Below are 12,844 nucleotides of genomic sequence, written 5' to 3' on the forward strand. Positions count from 1 at the left end.
ATTCAGTGAGTGGTGGCAGCGAACTGAGGAAAGCTTACTCCCACCAGGGGTTGAGGCGGGGTAGGGCGGAGGCGGGACTTGCAAGCCACAGAGAGCTGCGCAGGTGCCTGTTTCGCCACAGGCTACATCAGGAGGGTGTGGCCTAATATGCAAAGGAGTTCCTGCTACAAGAAAAGCTCTGGTGACTAGACATAATTGCAGCAGTGGCCTATCTTCTCTTTCAGTGAGGCAATTCCAACTCTGATAAACATATAATCAGTTCCCTTGCTAAATTTTCCCGTGAGAAGGAAGCAAAGTTACAGTTGACCCTACAGAGCATTTCTATGGTTCCTCCGGTGTGTTATTCTTTGCTACAGAGTGAGGCTTACATTCTTCCTGAAGTTCTTTCCAGGTTCTGAGCATTTATATAGTTTCTCCCCAGCGTCAATTTTCCCATAAAACCCTTTCTGGAACCGGAATATAGATATTGTTTCTCTCCTTTGTGGATTCCAGGACAGAAGCAAGGCTTCACCCCCGACTTAAACACATTCCTTATCCCAAACATTTATGTCGTGGTTCCCATGTGGATTTTTCTATGGGAGGCAAGGTTTGAACTCTGACCAAAACTCTTTCCACACTCACAGCATTTATACGGCTTCTCCCCTGTGTGGATTCTCTGATGGGTTGCCAGGCCTGAGCTATCACTGAAGCTTTTCCCACATTCCAAGCACTTATATGGCCTTTCCCCCGTGTGGATTCTTTGATGGGAAATAAGACTACCTCCCCTATTGAAGCTTTTTCCACATTCAGAGCATATATATGGTTTTTCTCCTGTGTGGATTCTTTGGTGGGAAACAAGATTTGTGCTATGACTGAAGCTCTTTCCACATTCCAAACACTTATATGGTTTTTCCCCTGTATGGGTTCTTTGATGGGAAGTAAGGCTTCCACTCTTACTGAAACTCTTTCCACACTCGGAACATTTATAAGGTTTCTCCCCTGTGTGGGTTCTATAATGCAAAGCAAGGCTTGAACCCTGAGTGAAACATATTCCACATTCTGAGCATTTATATGGTTTCTCCCCTGTGTGGATTCTTTGATGGGAAGCAAGATTTGAGCTTTGACTAAAACTCTTTCCACACTCAGAACATTTATATGGTTTCTCCCCAGTGTGGATTCTTTGATGGGAAGTAAGACCTGGGCTGTCACTGAAGCTCTTTCCGCATTCCAAGCACTTATATGGTTTCTCCCCTGAATGGATTCTTTGATGGGAAGTAAGACTTCCACTCTTACTGAATCCCTTTCCACATTCAGAACATTTATATGGTTTCTCCCCTGTGTGGGTTCTGTAATGGAAAGCAAGACTTGAGGCCTGACTGAAGCGCACTCCACATTCTGAGCACTGATATGGTTTTTCCCCTGTGTGAATTCTTTGATGAGAAGTAAGGCTTCCATTTTTAGTAAAGCATTGTCCACATTCTGAGCATTTATATGGTTTCTCTCCTGTGTGGATAATTTGATGAGAAACAAGGTTTGAGCTCTTACTGAAGCTCTTCCCACATTGTGAGCATTTATATGGTTTCTCCCCTGTGTGGATTCTTTGATGGGAAGCAAGGCTTGAACCCTGACTGAAGCACATTCCACATTCCAAGCACTTGTATGGTTTTTCCCCTGTATGGATTCTTCGATGGGAAGTAAGGCTTCCTTTCTTATTGAAGGACTTTCCGCATTCTGAGCATTTATACGGTTTCTCCCCTGTGTGAATTCTTTCATGGGAAACAAGGACTGAGCCCTGACTGAAACACATCCCACATTCTGAGCATCTATATGGTCTCTCCCCTGTGTGAATACTTTGATGGGAAACAAGATTTGTTCTAGAAGTAAATCCCTTTCCACATTCTGAACATTTATATGGTTTCTCCCCTGCATGGATTCTTTCATTCCCAGTAAGGTGTAGGTCTTTCCAACTGTAGGTCTTCCCACTCTCTAAGCATTTCTCTACAGGCTGTGTTGTTTGATGTGGGCTAAGACTTAATTTAGCAGTGATTACTTCTGGGCACAGAGGGAACACTGTCATTTTCTCATAACCTTCTTGTTGGACTGGAATTTCACTAACAACAGCTCCGTCAGGCAAAATGGATTTCTTCTGCTCCTCTTGCTTTACTTCGGCTTCCCTTTTGGGCTGTTGTTCCTTCTCATGTTCCTTCTCATCACCTGAAGAGACAGACAAGAAATCTGATGAGGGAGAAACAAAGCCCCAGATTATCAAATATACTCAATTTCTATTTATTTATTTAATTTATATCCCCCGCCCTCCCCGCCGAAGGCAGACTCAAGGCGGCTCACAGGTGAAGGGTCACGCGATCAGATTAGTGTCAACAAACGATAAAACAACGATAAGAACATAAAAGGAAAAGGGAAAGGTCCCCTGTGCAAGCACCAGTCATTTCCAACTCTGGGGTGACGTTGCTTTCACAATGTTTTCACAGCAGACTTTTTACGGGGTGGTTTGCCATTGCCTTCCCCAGTCTTTTACACTTTCCACCGCCCCCCCAGCAAGCTGGGGACTCCTTTGACCGACCTCGGAAGGATGGAAGGCTGAGTCAACCTCAGGCTGGCTACCTGAATCCAGCTTTCGCTGGGATCGAACTCAGGTCGTGAGCAGAGAGTTCAGATCACAGTACCGCAGTACTGCTGCTTTACCACCACTCTGCGCCACGGGGCCGCTAGAACATAAAAACAGAAGAACAATTATTAAAACATCAACAGGTGCTAGTACAATCGTTTCAGACAACAGTTAAAATTCCAATGGTGGCAAGTAGCTAGATGGTCGATGTTAGATGTTCTAAGAGGTCCCAGAATCGCCACAGCATGATGAGATGGATCCGTCGGTAGCATTTATGGGCCTGTCCCGGTGGCGCAGAGTGGTAAAGCAGCAGTACTGCACTACTGTGATCTGAACTCTCTGCTCACAAACTGAGTTCGATCCCTGCAAAAGCTGGTTCAGGTAGCCGGCCCAAGGTTGACTCAGCCTTCCATCCTTCCGTGGTTGGTAACTTGAGTACCCAGCTTGTTGGGGGGAAAGTGTAGATGACTGGGGAAAGCAAAGGCAAACTACCCCATAAGAAGTCTGCCGTGAAAACGTTGTGAAAGCAACGTCACCCCAGAGTCGGAAACGACTGGTGCTTGCACAGGAGACCTTTTCCGTTGCTGCAGGTGTTGCCATTATGAAAATGCGTGGCGGAAGAGTGCCGTTTTGCAGGCCCTGCGGAAGCTCTCGCAGGGCCCTGACCTCCTCCAGCCGCTCAGCACCATTCACCTCACAGGGTGTCTGTTGTGGGGGAGGAAGATGAAGGAGATTGTGAGCCACTCTGAGATTCAGAGCGGAGGGCGGGATATAAATTCCATATTTTCTTCTTCTTCAACTGTTCCCCACTCTAATTTCCCTCTCTGAAAAGCATTTATCAAAAGACCTTCAGTACCATTAGGATCTTTAACTGCAATTTCTTTCACTGGCTAGTAATTCCAGCATCACAGGCACCTGTTTAGGACTTTAAAATAAACATGTGATTGGACTTTATCTCCTCTTTTCTTTTCTTTTTTAAAGAACCGTAATTGCATGTAGAGGCAAAAACGGAGACGTTTGCAGGGTTTAAATACAGACGGCTCATCTCATTATTATTGCCTTTGTTCTGATACAGTCCCTTTAAACCAGGGGTGTTAAACATGCGGCCCAGGGGCCCCCAGAGGGCTCCTATAAGGCCCCCCGAGCAACTGGCTGTCAACTGCTTCCTTCTCCCTCTTTCTAGCTCCTTTCTGCATCACAGCTTGCTTTGCTAGGCTTCCTCAATTGCACAGGAGCTACAGAGCAAAACCTCTTTTTTCTACAATGGCTGAGGCTCCTCCCTTGGGAGAGGAAGGGGAGGAGGGATACTTTGCTTTGCCAGGCTCTCTCAATCACACAGCAGAGCTACTTAGCCAAGCCTCTCTGGCTTTTATTGTCTGAGACTCCTCCCCCTCTTCATCTCTTAGGGAAGGAAAGAAAGAGCCAGAGTTTCCTTTGCTCAGTTCCCTGCGTCGCATGTGAGAAATACAAAGAAAGCACCTTTAAGTGCAGAAAAAGGCAACTAGAATGAGTCAAGGGTTGGAACACTTTCCCTGTAAAGAAACGCTTGGGGCTCTTTAGCTTGGAGAAATGTCGACTGCAGGGCGACATGAGAGATTTACAAGATTATGCATGGGATAAAGAAGGTATGTGACACAGAGTGTTGGACTGGATGGGCCATTGACCTGACCCAACATGGCTTCTCTTATGTTCTTATGTGACACAGAGTGTTGGACTGGATGGGGCATTGACCTGACCCAACATGGCTTCTCCTATGTTCTTATGTGACACAGAGTGTTGGACTGGATGGGCCTTTGGCCAGATCCAACATGGCTTCTCTTATGTTCTTATGTGACACAGAGTGTTGGACTGGATGGGCCATTGGCCTGATCCAACATGGCTTCTCTTATGTTCTTATGTGACACAAAGTATTGGACTGGATGGGCCATTGGCCTGACCCAACATGGCTTCTCTTATGTTCTTATGTGACACAGAGTGTTGGACTGGATGGGCCGTTGGCCTGATCCAGCATGGCTTCTCTTATGTTCTTATGTGACACAGAGTGTTGGACTGGATGGGCCATTGGCCTGACCCAACATGGCTTCTCTTATGTTCTTATGTGACACAGAGTGTTGGACTGGATGGGCCATTGGACGGATCCAACATGGCTTCTCTTATGTGACACAGAGTGTTGGACTGGATGGGCCTTTGGCCAGATCCAACATGGCTTCTCTTATGTTCTTATGTGACACAGAGTGTTGGACTGGATGGGCCATTGGCCTGATCCAGCATGGCTTCTCTTATGTTCTTATGTGACACAGAGTGTTGGACTGGATGGGCCATTGGACGGATCCAACATGGCTTCTCTTATGTTCTTATGTGACACAGAGTGTTGGACTGGATAGGCCACTGGCCTGATCCAACATGGCTTCTCTTATGTTCTTATGTGACACAGAGTGTTGGACTGGATGGGCCATTGGACGGATCCAGCATGGCTTCTCTTATGTTCTTATGTGACACAGAGTGTTGGACTGGATAGGCCACTGGCCTGATCCAACATGGCTTCTCTTATGTTCTTATGTGACACAGAGTGTTGGACTGGATAGGCCACTGGCCTGATCCAACATGGCTTCTCTTATGTTCTTATGTGACACAGAGTGTTGGACTGGAGGGGCCATTGGACGGATCCAACATGGCTTCTCTTATGTGACACAGAGTGTTGGACTGGATGGGCCATTGGTGTGATGCAACATGGCTTCTCTTATCTTCTTATGTTCTGACTCTTGCTTGAAATTTCTTCCTGGATCCATGCCTAAATGTTATTATCTGTGCATATCCAGGACTCTGGAGCCTGACTGGAGAACTCATAACCCAACAAACCAGAAAGAGGATCTCCTACCATGTAAGTGACAGTTTTACCTGCTGCTCTTGCTCCTGGTTCAGCATCCCAAGGAAATGAAGCTTCTCCTTCTTCTGGCCAGCACGGGAGGTCAGAGGTGGCAACCGCAAGTCCTGTTTTGGAAGGGGGGGGGAATATTTCAGGAATACCAGAACAGACTGAATAGCCTCCCACGTGGGAAATTACATTTTAAATTTTATTTCCCCTTTAGAAAAAGTTTTTTAACATAGCACCTGCAAACAAATTGGCCCAGGGTACTTGCAAGGTAAAACAATGCCAATATTAACGACAAGAAAAAAATCACCCCGCTATAAACGTCATCCTAAAAATGTATCAACTCCAGTAGGAAAAAAAATCTTCACAAAATTAGGTACCAAAGACTTAAGACAAATGCAAAGAGAAGGAAAGAAGCACACATTTTTTTAAAAAAATGCTAAATTGAGGTAAGGAAAGATGAAGAAGGAGAAGGAGGAAATTGGATTTATACCCTGCCCTTACTAGCCGAAGGAGTCTCAGAGCAACTTACAATCTCCTTTATCTTCCTCTCCCACAACAGACACCCTGTGAGGTGGGTGGGGCTGAGAGGGCTCTCACAGAAGCTGCCCTTTCAAGGACAGAGGCTCAGAGCGGCCTACAATCTCCTTTCCCTTCCTACCCCACAACAAACACCCTGTGAGGTGGGTGGGGCTGGAGAGGGCTCTCACAGCAGCTGCCCTTTCAAGGACAGAGGCTCAGAGCAGCCTACAATCTCCTTTCCCTTCCTCCCCCACAACAGACACCCTGTGAGGCAGGTGGGGCTGAGATAGCTCTCCCAGAACTGCTCTTGAGCAGAACAGACTTGAGAAAACTTGTGACTGACCCAACGTCACACCAGCAGGTGTATGTGGAGGAGTGTGGAATCAAACCCACTTCTCCCAGATAAGAGCAGTTAACCGCTAAACCAAACTGGCTCTCTTCTAGACCTAGTGGGGAAATTAAAAACTGGTTAAGTCTCTGGTTCCTGATGGCAGACTCTTGAGAGATTTTAAGAGAATTCATCTGTGAGACTGCTGATCTACTAACTTGCATTCATGTAATCCACCCTAAGCGTCAGTGTGAAAGGTGGACTTTAAAGAAGAAGAAGAGGAATTGCAGATTTATACCCCGCCCTTTTCCCTGAATCAGAGACTCAGAGTGGCTTACAATCTCCTATGTCTTCTCCCCCCACAACAGACACTCTGTGAGGTGGGTGGGGCTGAGAGGGCTCTCACAGCAGCTGCCCTTTCAAGGACAGAGGCTCAGAGCGGCCTACAATCTCCTTTCGCTTCCTCCCCCACAACAGACACCCTGTGAGGTGGGTGGGGCTGGAGAGGGGTCTCACAGCAGCTGCCCTTTCAAGGACAGAGACTCAGAGCGGTCTACAATCTCCTTTCCCTTCCTCCCCCACAACAGACACCCTGTGAGGTGGGTGGTGTTGAGAGGGCTCTCACAGCAGCTGCCCTTTCAAGGACAACCTCTGCCAGAGCTATGGCTGACCCAAGGCCATTCCAGCAGCTGCAAGTGGAGGAGTGGGGAATCAAACCCAGTTCTCCCAGATGAGAGTCCGCACACTGAACCACTACACGAAACTGGCTCTCTGTATATGTATAAATAATGTAAATGAATAACGAGAACTAAAGAAATACATGCAACGTCACTAAAACCAGCCACTCTACCAGAAGACTTGGAAGTAGCAAACGTTAACACAATTTTTTTTTAAAAAAAGGGGTCCAGAGGAGAACCAGGAAACTGCAGGCCACTGACACTACACAAATTAGTAGAAAGTGTAACTGAGGACAGAATTATGAGGTACACAGAGGGACAAAGCCTGTTGAGGGGAAATGAAGGACGTCCTGCCCCACCAAGCTTTTGAAGTTCTTTGAGAAAATGAACAAGGAGGCAGATAACGGTGACCCAGTAGACATAATAAACCCTTTCCCCAAACATCCCTCATTAAAACGAAAAAAGAATTTTAAAAAACAAGAGTTTAAAACAGTGTTAATCGGCGGCAGTCACTCAAAATTCCTTCCTCCCACCATCCCCAAAACAGTTTTGCTCAACGAGTCACAGGATCCCTCAAGACACTTCCGGCTTCCGAACGCACACGGCCTTTCGCAAGAGAAGGAAGCCTTAGCAATCTATCTGCAAGCTGCTGCAATCAGTTGGGAGCCAGCAATGACTGGGAAAACAGTGAAGCTGGGTATGCAGCAGTGGCGGAGATGACAGCTTCTCCCAGAATATTATGCCCAATCCCCAACAGCGTCCTAAATCCTTGCAAAAACTCTGAAGTCCACCACAGAAAAGTATTTGCAGGTCTACCTCCCCGCCGTCCCCCAGGGATCCTCACAGAACACCACGATGAATCATAAGTACATGCTAGAGGTAAGAATCCCAAAAGTAAAAACAGCTGTATTAGCCAAGAATAGAGAACCTTACCCAGAGAGGCCAACATCCCATAATTCTCCAGCATGACTTCCCTGTACAGGGCTCTTTGGTCCGGATTCAGCAGAGCCCATTCAGACTTGGAGAAATATACAGCGACCTCCTCAAAAGTCATCGGACTCTGCGGAAAAAGGATGAATAACACACTTTATGTTCTTATGTGACACAGAGTGTTGGACTGGATGGGCCACTGGCCTGATCCAACATGGCTTCTGTTATGTTCTTATGTGACACAGACTGTTGGACTAGATGGGTCATTGGCCTGATCCAACATGGCTTCTCTTATGTTCTTCTGTGACACAGAGTGTTGGACTGCATGGGCCGTTGGCCTGATCCAACAGGGCTTCTCTTATGTTCTTATGTGACACAGAGAGTTGGACTTGGATGGGCCATTGGCCTGATCCAACATGGCTTCTCTTATGTTCTTATGTGACACAGAGTGTTGGACTGGAGGGGCCACTGGCCTGATCCAACACGGCTTCTCTTATGTTCTTATGCGACACAGACTGTTGGACTGGATGGGCCACTGGCCTGATCCAACATGGCTTCTCTTATGTTCTTATGTGACACAGAGTGTTGGACTGGAGGGGCCACTGGCCTGATCCAGCATGGCTTCTCTTATGTTATTATGTTCTCATATTGTGATCAGCTTTATTAGAGCAGGGGGGGAATGCATGAGGGTAGAAGAATTAGCACCTATGGCGAGATAAGAACCCTATGTCCAAATTCAGTCCTGGGGGAGTCCACTGTTCTGCACCTGTGCATGAACTCAAGTTCAGCAAGAAACGAAATAATCACTCAGTGAGTTTTGTGGCCAGTTGTGGGCTGGGCTGTCAGTCAGCTCTGAATCGTCTCTAACAATGCCCCCTATTTTTTAAGGAACGGGTTCCTCTGGAGGGCCAACAACAGGGCAGAGAGGCCCAGGCCCTTCCCCTGATGTTGTCTCCTGGCTCTGGGATTCAGAGGATCAGTGCCTCCAAATGTGGAGGTTCCCCTAAGTCACCATGGCTAGTAGCCATCTCTGGCCTTGAAAATCCCACAGGATCGCCAGAATTTGGCCACAAGTTGATGGCAACTTTCTACTTCCACCAGAAGATCTCTCTAAACTGCATGAGTTGGCAGCCACATTGCAAATGAAGTTCAGTGTGGTAAGTACAAGATGATTTCTATCCCACCCTTCCCTCTGAATCTCAGAGCAGCTCATAATCTTTACGTTCCTCCCACACAACACTCTGTGATGTAGGTGGGGCTGAGAGAGCTCTCCCAGAAGCTGTCCTTTCAAGTACAGCTCTGCCAGAGCTATGGCTGACCCAAGGCCATTCCAGCAGCTGCAAGTGGAGGAGTGGGGGAATCAAAGCCGGTTCTCCCAGGTAAGCGTCTGCGCACTTAACCACTACACCAAACTGGTATAAGGTGATGTATATAAGCTGAGACAGAAAGTTCAGTGGAAAGTTCGATGAATGTGTTTACCCAGGGTGCGGCACTGGGGGGAAAGGCAAAACCCACGCTAAGAATTATTAGGAAAGAGAACGAAAATGAAATACCCCAAACCGTTATGGCCTCACTTGAAACCCTGTGTACCATGTCAAAAAGGACAGTGCAGAGCTGGAAAAAGTACAAAGGAGAGCAGCCAGGAGGAGGAGGGGGAGGATGGTTGGAGCACCTTCCCTATGAGGAAAGGATGAACCATCTGGAACAGGGGTGTCAAACATGCAGTTCGGAGGCTGAATCAGGCCCCCGGAGGGCTCCTGTCAGGCCCCTGAGCAACTGGCTGTCCTCTGCTTCCTTCTCCCTCTCTTGCTTCCTTCTGCATAAAAGCTTGCTTTGCCAGGCTTGCTCACTTGCACAGGAGCTACAGAGCAAAAGCTCTATTCTCTGCATTGGCTGAGGCTCCTCCCTTGGGGAAGAAGGGGGGGGGGGGACAGCTTGCTTTGCCAGGCTCTCTCAATCGCACGGCAGAGCTCCTGAGCCAAGCCTCTCTTCCTTCTATTGGCTGAGGCTTCCCCCCCCCACCCAAAGTCCCCTGGGGAAGGAAGGAAAGAGGCAGAGCTTCCTTTGCCCAGCTCCCCTGGATCCCATGGGAGAAATACCAAGAAAGCATCTTTAATACCAATGAGTGCTAACATTTTAAGCATGTTTTAAGTTCTAAATATAATAATAATAATAATAATAATAATAATAATAATAATAATAATAATAATAATAATAATAATAATAATAATTTGGTTCCCGCCCTCCCCGCCGAAGCAGGCTATTTGTGTTTGTCTGTGTTCTTTATAAAATTTATATCTCTTGCTACTTAATCTTAAATAGGTACACACGTGGACCAGCCCAACCCGACACGGCCCGGCCCAACAAGGTCTCATTTATTTCAGATCAGGCCCTCATAACAAATGAGTTCGACAAATGAGGTCTGGAACTTTAAAGGGAGATACAATTGAGGCTTATAGAATTATGCACAGGGTGGAGAGAGGTGACAAAGAGAGCTTTCTCTCTGTCCCATCAGACTAAAATTAAGGCTCACCAGGGCTTTTTTTTGTAGCAGGAACTCCTTTGCATATTAGGCTACACCCCCCCGATGTAGCCAATCTAGATCTGCCAAGCCCCCGGCCCGGATAGGGGTTCTCCTGCCCTGGAGATTCTGACCCCACTGGTCCACATTGGGCTGGCGGAGGGAACCTCCCCCGATGTCACCAGCGCAATGACATAATAGATTTTTCATAGGTACCATGACGTCATAGGTGCCACAGAGTTTTCCCCTCCCAAATCACTAGAGTGTCCGGGATGACATAATAGATTTTTCATAGGTACCATGACGTCATAGGTGCCACAGAGTTTTCCCCTCCCAAATCACTAGAGTGTCCGGGATGACATAATAGATTTTTCATAGGTACCATGACGTCATAGGTGCCACAGAGTTTTCCCCTCCCAAATCACTAGAGTGTCCGGGATGACATAATAGATTTTTCATAGGTACCATGACGTCATAGGTGCCACAGAGTTTTCCCCTCCCAAATCACTAGAGCGTCCGGGATGACATAATAGATTTTTCATAGGTACCATGACGTCATAGGTGCCACAGAGTTTTCCCCTCCCAAATCACTAGAGCGTCCGGGATGACATAATAGATTTTTCATAGGTACCATGACGTCATAGGTGCCATAGAGTTTTCCCCTCCCAAATCACTAGAGCGTCCGGGATGACATAATAGATTTTTCATAGGTACCATGACGTCATAGGTGCCATAGAGTTTTCCCCTCCCAAATCACTAGAGCATCCGGGATGACATAATAGATTTTTCATAGGTACCATGATGTCATAGGTGCCATAGAGTTTTCCCCTCCCTAATCACTAGAGCGTCTGGGAAAACCATAGAGTTTTCCCAGAAATGCCTAGAGCGGCTGGTGCGACGATGTCACGTCCGGGTTGCCCGCAGGGGACTTGGCAACCCTAAGCCAATCCTCCAAAAGCTTACAGGGCTCTTACAGGGCCTACTGTAAACTCTTGGAGGATTAGCAACATCAGAGGTGGGAGGGGGAGGTAGTCTAATATGCAAACTTGTGGGCATTCAATGAAATTGCTGAACAGTCAGGTTAGAACAGATAAAAGGAAGTCCTTCTTCACCCAAAGGGTGATTAACAAGTGGAATTCACTGCCACAGGAGGTGGTGGCAGCTACAAGCATAGCCAGCTTCAAGAAAGGAATGGATTACATATGCAGCAGAGGTCCATCAGTGGCTATTAGCCACAGCTTATTGTTGGAACTCTCTGGGGCAGAGATGCTCTGTATTCTTGGTGCTTGGTCGGGCGGGGGGCAAAGTGGAAGGGCTTCTAGCCCCACTGGTGGACCACTTGATGGCACTTGGGTTTGGCTTCTTTTGACCACTGTGTGACACAGAGTGTTGAGAGTGGATGGGCCATTGGCCTGATCCAACATGGCTTCTCTTATGCTCTTATGTGACACAGAGTGTTGGACTGGATGGGCCATTGGCCTGATCCAACACGGCTTCTCAAGCTCTTATGTGACACAGTGTTGGACTGGATGAGCCACTGGCCTGATCCAACATGGCTTCTGTTATGTTCTTATGTGACACAGTGTTGGACTGGATGGGCCATTGGCCTGATCCAACATGGCTTCTCTTATGTTCTTATGTGACAAAGAGTGTTGGACTGGATGAGCCATTGGCCTGATCCAACATGACTTCTCTTATATTCTTATGTGACACAGAGTGTTGGATTGGATGGGCCATTGGCCTGATCCAACATGGCTTCTCTTATGTTCTTATGGAGTTCCTGCTACAAAAAAGCCCTGAGGGTCACATAATGAATTAATCGCTAAATTGATTCAAGGCAGAGAGAATAAAGTGCTTCTTTACTCAAGAAACAAACTGGAATTCACCCTCAGTGGAAGTAGTAACTGTCATGCATACAGATGGCTTTAAAGGGGTGGGCAAGGCAGGTCGTAGAGGTCCATCAATGGCTACTACCCATGATGACTAAAGTGAACCTTCACACTGAGGCAGCAAACCTCTGAATTTCAGAGCTGAGAGGCAATAGCAGGTGAAGAAGAGGCCTTTGCCCCGTGTGCTGGTTGTTGGTGCTCTGGTGCAAATGGCTGGGCATTGTGGGTAAAAACTTTTTGGACTAAGCGGACCACTAGTCTGATCCGGCAGGGCTCTTATTATCTTCTTCAAAAGGCAGGCTCTATCACACAGATAACAGCACTCTCAACGTCCTGGAATATTAGGCCGTAGGCGATCGCTGCTTGATCACAGGTGACCAATTGATAGTAACTGACTGGCCAATACAAGAGGGTCACTGCTGTCTCTTCCAATCAGAAGACTGATGGATTTCATGGCCTTCCGAGGGGGTAGCTTGTTTCATTTATTTATTCGCTTTAGA

The 12,844-nt window shown here is 47.2% G+C and overlaps 1 protein-coding gene across 1 annotated transcript in view; it reads right to left on the reverse strand.

Annotated features, from left to right (window-relative positions):
- Positions 1-538: 538 nt before the first annotated feature.
- Positions 539-12,844, reverse strand: part of LOC132571714 (zinc finger protein 91-like) — a 250,554-nt gene continuing 238,248 nt past the window's right edge. The window contains exons 8-10 of the mRNA XM_060238509.1: positions 7,938-8,064; positions 5,504-5,596; positions 539-2,193 (exon numbers count right to left, since the gene is read on the reverse strand). Coding sequence (XP_060094492.1) covers positions 545-2,193; positions 5,504-5,596; positions 7,938-8,064 — 1,869 coding nt within the window. The 3' untranslated portion in view covers positions 539-544. The remainder of the gene's footprint in view (positions 2,194-5,503; positions 5,597-7,937; positions 8,065-12,844) is intronic.

The sequence above is a fragment of the Heteronotia binoei genome, chromosome 5 (genome assembly GCF_032191835.1).
Source record: "Heteronotia binoei isolate CCM8104 ecotype False Entrance Well chromosome 5, APGP_CSIRO_Hbin_v1, whole genome shotgun sequence".
Taxonomy (NCBI): domain Eukaryota; kingdom Metazoa; phylum Chordata; class Lepidosauria; order Squamata; family Gekkonidae; genus Heteronotia; species Heteronotia binoei.